Source organism: Pinus tabuliformis, chromosome 3_2 (assembly GCF_031772625.1).
Source record: "Pinus tabuliformis cultivar Carrire ecotype Pingquan chromosome 3_2, CPIR1, whole genome shotgun sequence".
In the NCBI taxonomy this organism is placed as follows: Eukaryota; Viridiplantae; Streptophyta; class Pinopsida; order Pinales; family Pinaceae; genus Pinus; species Pinus tabuliformis.
Window position 1 is genome coordinate 57422334 of NC_142302.1, and position 9204 is coordinate 57431537.

The 9204-nt window shown below is 40.0% G+C and overlaps 1 protein-coding gene across 1 annotated transcript; it reads right to left on the minus strand.

Moving 5' to 3' along the window:
• Positions 1-4082: 4082 nt before the first annotated feature.
• On the minus strand, positions 4083-5273 carry LOC149179790 (uncharacterized). Its single transcript, XM_089413645.1, has one exon. The coding sequence runs from the start codon at positions 5271-5273 to the stop codon at positions 4083-4085; it is 1191 nt and encodes a 396-aa protein (XP_089269771.1).
• Between the last annotated feature and the right edge of the window lie 3931 nt (positions 5274-9204).

Sequence of the window (9204 nt, forward strand, 5' to 3'; positions counted from 1 at the left end):
GTTCAGAAGCTTGATTATGAAAATGTTTCATTTTGATGTTGAGTATGTTATGAAACAAGACATATAATCGATAATTATCCCAAGAGGATGTAGAACAATAAAGTCTGGAAATATAGTCAGAGGCCCAAGTGGTTGTGTTAACACTCTATAAATCTCTCTAGGCTGAAAAGAGAAATCCATAGGTAACCACTGACCACTTTTAGGCTAGAATCCAACCCTACTAGCCTTGGAGAGGGCTTTCTCACTGTGTTCTTCTCTCAATCAACTAAATGATTGAAAGTTTCTAGATGTTAGGCTTAGCATGATGATCAAAGGGTAGTTTTAGGCTTGATGTATGAAGATAAGTGTAGGAAAGTAAAGCTACTAAAGATCAAATCATTGTTTTAGATCCAGGTGAATAAGGGATATGATGAAATTCGAACAGAGGCAAGATAGGTGGACTTATTGATGTCAAATCAAATTTTGTTGCAGTGAACAGGTGAGTGAAGCATGAGTAAAGAGGACAAATTGAGCATTAAAACACCGATGAGTTGATATTGCCATATAGGAAAAAGATAACGATCAACTGATTTAAATCAGAGCACTAAGTGAATTCTGAAAATATTTCCTTTCAAACTGAGAATGAGGAATGTTTACGCTGTGAAAAAATATATTATAAATAGATCAGAAGGAAACACACATACCAATAAGTACTCACGCAAGTATCTCTGTCAAAACTGCACTTGCCTTCTTCTATTCACTTGGGAAAATGATACAAAAATTTCAGAAAATGTAGACTAGCTTCCTTTCCGCACAAATGAGAACTCCTTTTTTGATGTTTTACATTATTATATAAAATATGGATTCGAATTACCAATCTAGTTAGTTGAATTTTCTTCATAGAAGTCAAACTAAGCTAGATACAATGCATTCTTACTTAGCTTAAAAATAGGAGCAATTTCACTATTGACCAACACATTTTTTTATTTTTATTTTTTAACTGAAATGGTTATGTTTTATTTATGAGAAAAATCAGGTTGGCCCAAGCCAATCAACCATTTATAGAGAGCAGAAATTTCATTACATCATCCTCAAGGGATTAATGCCTTAACCAGGTCTCAGCATTTATGCTTAGCATTCCAGTATCCAGCGTACATACTATGTTTGCCAAGCTGTCCGCTACCTTGTTTGAGCTCTGGAGAATATGGAAAAATTGTGTCGAAGGAATTTCTTGGAACCTTTAGATCTTTCTCAATGTTGAGAGATTTTATCAGAACTTCTGAATCTCCAAAGACTATGATTTCTCATATGTATTTCTCTCTAACCAATTGGTAGGCTTTCAATAAGCCAAGGATTTCAGCTTGGTTGTTGGTTTTCTACCCGAGCCCCCAGCTGAACCCGTCTTCTTTGATCCCATTCGGAAAATAGATCACTCCTCCAGCACCTGCTTTTCCTGGGTTACCTTTAGAAGCGCCATCGAAGAAAATTGTGCACTTACCCATGGTTCTCCACCATTGTTGGAAGCTATCATCCGGATCCCAAATTTGCCATCTTTCCTTTTGAGTTGGACGGGAGAGAATTTGGTTTCTGTCTCTACAAGAAAAAGCTGCCAACCATGAACTTTCTTCATTTAGGAGATTTATATCCTCTTTAAAGGGGAATTGATTTAAGGTTTCGATTAGGAGGCCCTTTGCTCTTGCAGCCACCTTATCTGGGGTCCACTCAGTGTTGTTAAAAATGAGATCATTCCTGGCGAGCCACAACTTCCAACAAACATACTTTGGAATTGCTATCCACACTCGATACCAGAGAGTCTTGCTGTTGATTCTATAATGATAGTTGTCCTTCCACGAAGAGAACAGAGAGACTATCGAGGTCTGTGGAGGAAAGGGAAGATTTAGGCCTTGAAGAAAGAAAAACCATGCCTTCTTCGCAAACTCGCACTCGACAAACAAGTGATCTATGGTTTCCAAAGCGCATTTACAGTGAATGTAGTGATGGGGGCCTGCGATGTTCCTTTTGTTCAAGTTCTCGCCAGTCAGAATTTTCATGTGCATTACTGTCCAGAAGAAAAAGTTAATTTTTGGGATGCTGAAGCTATCCCAAACCTGTTTCCAAAAGGAAGCCGGGTGTATTGAATCCTTCCTAGATTGCATCTGGAAGTATCCTTGGGCAGCTGAATAAGCCCCAAATCTGCCCCATCCCCAGGAGTCATTCTCATCTTTGTGAACCAGAGCGAAATCAGTGATAGCTTCAATAAGAGTTTCAAACTGCAATTTCAAGCAATCTAGAATTCTTGGGAACTTCCAGCTCTGCCAATTCCCATTGTTATCCCAGTCCGAGATATCTTCTAACTTCTGAATTCCTTTCTCGATAAGCCAGGCTCTTATCTCATCCATTTCTTTAACTTCTACTAAAGGAGGGTGACCCATTATTTTATCGCTCCATAGCTTAGTGTTTCTGCCATTTCCAGGTATGCGATAAAGGAAGGTTCTGAAAAATTCAATTCCTTGATTACACAAGGTCCAAGCCAAGGAACCTTTTGGCATTTTCTCTGTGTTGAAATGCTTCAACGATTGGTTATTAAGATATTTAATAATCTGACTAACTAGATGGCTGGGTTCTGTATGAAGCTGCCACAAAATTTTACAACCCATCGCTATGTTTGCATGCGTGGGTTCTTTGATCTGCAACCCTCCTTCCATGAGGGGTCTTTTCACTGTTTCCCAATTGATGAGGTGAAACCTTTTGCTATTTCCTCTTCCTCCGTTCCACAAAAATTCCCGCATTAACCTTGTTATCTGATCTGTAATTGCTTTAGGTGCCAGCATGAGAGAGGCCTGGAATGTGGGCAGCGCCGATAACATTGATTTAATTAGAACTAATTTGCCTGCTGTTGTGAGCCAATATCCTCCCCAGACTGTGATTTTTTTTTTTAATTTGGCTATGATTTCCTCCCACAGGTTATTCCTGTTAGAGCCCAGCGTTAATGGGAGTCCTAAGTATTTTATTTTCTCCCAGGATGCAAACCCAGCGAAGCCAAGAAGGTTTGCAATTCTGTCTATAGTTTCTTGCTCTGTATTCCAACCATATACAATGCTTTTCCTTTCATTTATCAAAGCACCAGAGATACTGCAAAATTTATTGAGAATGACTTTGAAAGAATTTTCCATTCGAAAAGATGCTCCTCTGAGCATTAAGGAATCATCTGCGAACAGAGCATCATTCACAGGATCCACTACTTTTACTATTCAAATCCTAGGAATGCTACCAACATATTTTTCGTAAGATAACCTTCTTCTCAGAGTATTTGCCATCAGAATGTAGAGGAAAGGGGATAATGGGCATCCTTGCCTCAGACCCCTGGTTGCTTGAAAGTAATTGGCTGGCCTTCCATTTACTAGTGGCGCGATCCATACCTTCCCTGTGCAAGCTTTGATAAGATTTATGAACTCCTGGCTGAAACCAAAGGAGTGAAGAACCCTGTACAAGAAAAAACAATTAACTCTGTCAAAAGCATTAGACATGTCCAGTTTAATCAGCATACCTTGTTCTTTTCGAGAATGGCTGGAGTGCAGAGCCTCTTGGACTTGAATTACATTGTCCAAGATGTGCCTTCCTTTCACGAACCCTCCTTGAGTAGGAGAAATAAGTTTTTGCAGCAGTGGTTTGATTCGATTAGCCAACAGCTTAGCCAGAATCTTGTAGGAGGCATTGCAGAGCGAAATCAGTCTATATCTTTCAAAGGACCCAGGATTCACTTCCTTGGGGATCAGAGCGAGAAATGTGGAGTTGATTCCTCCTCCAACCTTAGCTTTTCTCATAAAGCCTTGAATCATTCTCAGAAGGTCTGTTTTTATTATATCCCAGCAAAGTCTGTAGAAATGAATTGAAAAACCATCTGGCCCTGGTGCTTTATCTGGCTCCATGGACCACACTATTTTTGAGATTTCCTCTTCTGAGAAAGGTTTCAACAGGGTGTTGTTATCTTCTGTATTAACCAGAATCGGGATGTGTGTGAGAAAATCATTTATATCCTCATCACACCCATCCCCTTCTGTGCTGAGTAATTTATGAAAATGACTACTTGCTGCTTCTTTAATCTACTCAGTCCCTTTGCACATCTGCCCACTAGAAGCGACAATTTCTGCAATATGATTGCATGAGAGACGGGCTCTGTATTGTCTATGAAAATAGGTTGTGTTTCTATCTCCAGCTTTTAACCACAAGCTGCGAGATTTGATTCGCCAGTATTCTTCTTCTCTCTGAAAGAAGCTATATGATCTCCTTTGAGCAATTTTTTCTTTGTCTAACTCCGAAGAGGAGACTTCTGTCTTTTCCATATCAAACTGAAAATCTGCCAGTTGATGGACAACTTCCTTCCTCTGGCTGGTTGGAGTTTTTATCGCCTTTTTTATCCAATCTTTCAAGGCATACTTCACATTTTTTAGCTTTTTCTCCCATACGAAGCTTGGGGATCCTGTAACTTCTTTATACCAGGCTGTTTGGACTATTTCAAGGAACCCATCTCTTTCAGCCCAGAGAGGGTTGAATCTGAAAGGAAGAGGTCCTAAGTCTTCTTCCTCTTTCAAACCGAGGAGGATTGGCTTATGGTTCGAGGTTAACTTCGGTAGAATTTTGGAAAAGACTATTCTTCTGTCCAAAAAGATTGAGCTGTGAATGAAAAATCTATCTAACCTGGCGGAAATGTGATTCCCCCCTGTTCTATTGTTAGTCCAAGTGAATTCTCCTCTCACAGGTTTAAAATCAACCAGATCCCATTGTTGGGCAAGATTTTCCACAAAAGAGAGCATGGAGTCTCTAGTATAAATTCCACCTCTTTTTTCTTTTGGGTCCATTATGATATTCAAATCTCCTCCTATGACAATATTCTTTGGGCTGTGGAGATCTAAAAACTCCGACAGGGACTTCCAGCACTCTCTCTTTTCAGCATAGTTTACTGGGACATACATATTGAATAATGCTAGACTGAGATTACTTGTGGTGTGTCGAAGTTCAGTGAAGATCCAATGTTGTGTTTCATGGGATCTTTCTAGAGAGAAGGTTTTTCCAGACCAAAGGGTTCCTATTCCTCTAGTCGTGCCCCTGGCACTAACTGCCTTCCCATTATCGAATTTCCATTTTGAACTGCTTGTATGAAGAAGGGAATCCCCTTCTATTTTGGTCTCTTGGAGCATGAGAATATCTGTGGATTCCATTTTCAAAAGATTTTTTATTGCTTCTGCCTTTCCAGGATTCCCCAAACCCCTGCAGTTCCAAGAGACCAGTTGCATTACTTACTACTTGTTGGAGCGGGACCACCTCCCTTGGCCGGCCTGGTTCTAGTATTCCTCCCCAAAGACATCTCAATGGTGGCTTGACTCCCTAGGGTTTTTAGCCTTTTTGCTTCTTCTTCTCTAGTTTCCTTGAGGGTTTTCCTTCCAGTTCTTTTCGAAGGCCTCTCAAAGGTCTCATCCTCCGATGAGCCTGAATTTTTTGTGGTCTTTTTTTATGATTTCTGCATAAGAAGGAGAGGGACCATTGCCTAAGACCGAACTTGAGGGGATTGTTTCAACATTACATGGTTCTGCAGAGGTGACGTCATTTGGCTAGAGGAACCCTTCCCGATCTTCTTCTGGAGATTCTGGAGGAGTTTTGAGAGGATCAAAGGAATTTTTTCCCGCCTCAGTGTTGTTAGGTTCCTTGCTCCTTGAATCTGCAGGATTTCCATTGCTTTGCCCTGATTTTTTCCCAGTCTCTTTGCTTTTTGATTTGTTGTTTTGCCTGTTGTTTGCTGGTTTCTTGACTTGATTCCAATGTTCTTCTTTCTCTTTATCTATTACTTCCTCATTCTTTTTCTTGCAATACCTTGCAAAGTGCCCGTACTCGTGGAAATGTCGGCATTTGAAGGGAAGCTGCTCATAGTCAAGCTCTTGGATGTGAGTCCAATCAACCACAGTAAGTTTGATGGCCTTAGGTAAACCAACTTCAAGATCGACTTCTACACATATTCTGGCGCAGGAGTATTGATCTTTTCTCGCTGCTTGATTTATGTATTTACCAAGGGCGTTGCCAATGTATTGCAATGACCTTTGATTCCAACAATTGAGGGGGAGATGAGGTAGTCGCACCCACACTGGAACAGTTGTGGGTACATCCTGAGCCGGATCGAAATCTAGTGACCATTTGTTCAAATGGAGGCCTTGGGGGCCCATAAAATATGGCCCATTCCTGAATACCAGACTTCTTTCCTCGGAATTTTCAAATACATACACAAAGAAACCTTTCCTAACAAAATGACTTTTGATTCCTTCCGAAACCAGCGGGATCCAGTTTTGATTTACCCAATCTTCTATCGCTTTCGGGGATGGCCAGAGCCCTATGAACTGACCAATGAGTCCCTTCTCTGCTAGATTCAGAGCCGATCTACATGTTTCTTTCGCCGGCAGAACCACTAGAGGTATACTGTCCATTTTTTTAACAAATTTCTGCTGGGCTCCTATAATCAGCCTTTTTTTGGCTGCTGCAACTAGTTTCTTGAAAGCTTCTACTTCAGGATGGAGGGAGGAGGGATCTTAGAGCCTCCTCCTGGATCCATTGTGGTTGAGCTCCACTATTGGCTGTATGCTTGCACGAGCTAGGGCAGACCATGCGCTCTCAGACCCGTGCTCTCAAGCAAGCGAAAAAAAGGTTTCTGCAAGGGTTACAATTTTTAGTGTTTGACAAAAGCGGAGAAAAAGCATGGAATATTGACCAATACATTTTCAAAACACTAAATAAAAGGAATATTTGCTTAACAACTCGAATTACATGATTCAATGCTACTAGACACCTATTCAACTACTTGAAATTTCTTATAGAAGTTCAAAAATTTGAATTTGCAAAGAAAATAATTGAATGTCTACTTGTGCAGCAGATGCGTAGGGGAGTGTAGCAGACATTCATGGTTGATATGGTTGCAGATGCTTCCTTGCGCAACAAATAAAATGGGTATGTTTGGAATAGTAGTGTGATGGTGTAGAACCCTTGAAGTAGTTTTTCAATGTTTGCAGACTTCTTAGATGGTTGGTTTCTACTTGCACAACAGATTCGCAGCAAGTCCAACATTTCAGGCTTATGATGACCTTTCTGCTTCAAAATGGCTAAGGAACACTCTTACTACATACAACCTCATTATAACACCTCATAAATCTTTGAAAACTACAAAACTTCAATCACTTCATCAAAAAGTGGCACCATGAAACTTGCGTAGCAGGACCTTGCAACACAAGTGCAACTTCAACAAAAACTTGACTAAACAAGGCATATGAGAAAAATTTCAAAGAACAAAAGCTGATAACTTTTCTCTTGTTGCAAAATTTATTTTTGGGCAGCTTTAGCCCAAATATCAAGTCCGCTCCTCGTTCTTTCTTCCAAATTCCTTGGCTTGAATGAGCTTCAACTTAACCAATATGAGTCTTCTTTTTAATACCAAATTGTGTACATACAAAATTTTCACTTGCTTATGCAAAGGCAAGGTCCACTTAAATTATGCTTAGCCTCGTCCAGAGCGGGTCCAACAACTTGTATCTACCTAAATAAATTCAGTTTATCCCTTTTATCTTTCTCTGCAAGCTGATCTACTTGTTCTTGAATTCCTTCAAGTTATTCCAACAACTTCTCATATTCCTTCTGCTCATCAAATACCACCTTTTACTCTGGAGGAAGAGTTTCTTTCATTTTCTCTTCTATTCTAGCTTTTGACCTTCAAGTTATTCCAACAACTTCTCATATTCCTTCTGCTCATCAAATACCAGCTTTTACTCTGGAGGAAGAGTTTCTTTCATTTTCTCTTCTATTCTAGCTTTTGACCTTGTTTTGGGCTTCCTTAGTTATTCAGTTGTCTCCTTTATCTCTTCAACATCAATAATTTGTTTACTTTTTCCTTTTGCAACATGTACCGATGTTTTCCCTGATGGTTCTCCTTCACTGGACTGAACAATTCCTTGGGATACTTTATGCCTGAGTTCTCTGTTTTGCTGTTGCAAATATGCCACCATGAGATGAGCTTTTTCAAGTCGGTCTTGCAACTCCATGATTCTCAGATCCTTGTCTTCCATTTCAACCTCTTGGTCACCCACTTCAAACTCCTCTAGTACATCATTTGATGGCTCTATGGTCTTTTTAGGAGTAGGCTCCTCAATTATCTTCTTTGTTGCAGATCTAGTTCTTGGTTTGTGAGTCACTTTCTCTTCCTCATGTGAAAACTGCAGTTTCTTACCTTTCTTTTTGTTTGCTGTCCTTTTTTCCATCAAAGGCTTCTTAACTGATTCTTTTGCTGCTGGTGAAACTTCATGTGTTGCCACAGAAGGAGTGCCCCTTTTTGTCTTAGGACTATCAAAGTGAGCCAAAAGGCTTGAGGCTACTAAGAAACTATCCCAAGTCCTCTTCCTCTTCTCAAGCTCCTTCAAAACTAACAATTTGACTAAAGAAAAATGGAATAAGCTGGGCACATGATTTTCTCCCTTTGACTGGACCCTGTCTTCCATCTTACACAGGCTCTTAAACAGATAATGAGGCAAATTTAGACTTCTCTTTCCAGTAAAATGCATCAGGAGCCTTATGTGATATTGATATACCTTGCTGAAACGCCCCTCACAAGTGAAGTACCTCTGTATGACTTTAAGAAGTTGGTTGTAATGATCTAACAGGTAGATTCTTGGAAATGTAGGCTCAAATTTGTTTTGATATTGAGGTTTGAGGAAGTCTTTGTAATGTGACACATCCAATTCCATGCCCTTAAACCAATTTTCTCCTGTCAAGGGTATATTTGTTGCTTGTGAGATGGTTTCTTCTGAAACAATGAACTCAAGATCTCCCACCTTTACTTCATCATCGTTGAAACTGAATGCAAAGAGTCTAGTGAGTTGAAAATGATGACATGTGGCTTGAACTCTCTCACAAAAAGTAATGCAACCTATTTGTTCGAAAGCAATCTAAATGGTTGGGTCTGCATTGACTAGATCAAGATTTTGTGGTTCATAATGCACTACATCTCCTCCTGTGGACTTCTTTTTGTTTTCTAGAGTCTCCATCTCAACTGTCCAAGATTAACCCCCCGCCCTCAAAGACAAAATTGTGCAAAGGAAAATGAAAAACAGAGTCTCGGTGAAACAAGGTATTTTGCGTAGCAAATGCACAGTAAGACGATGGAGGGTTTCATATGGGGGACCTAGCTCACTCTCA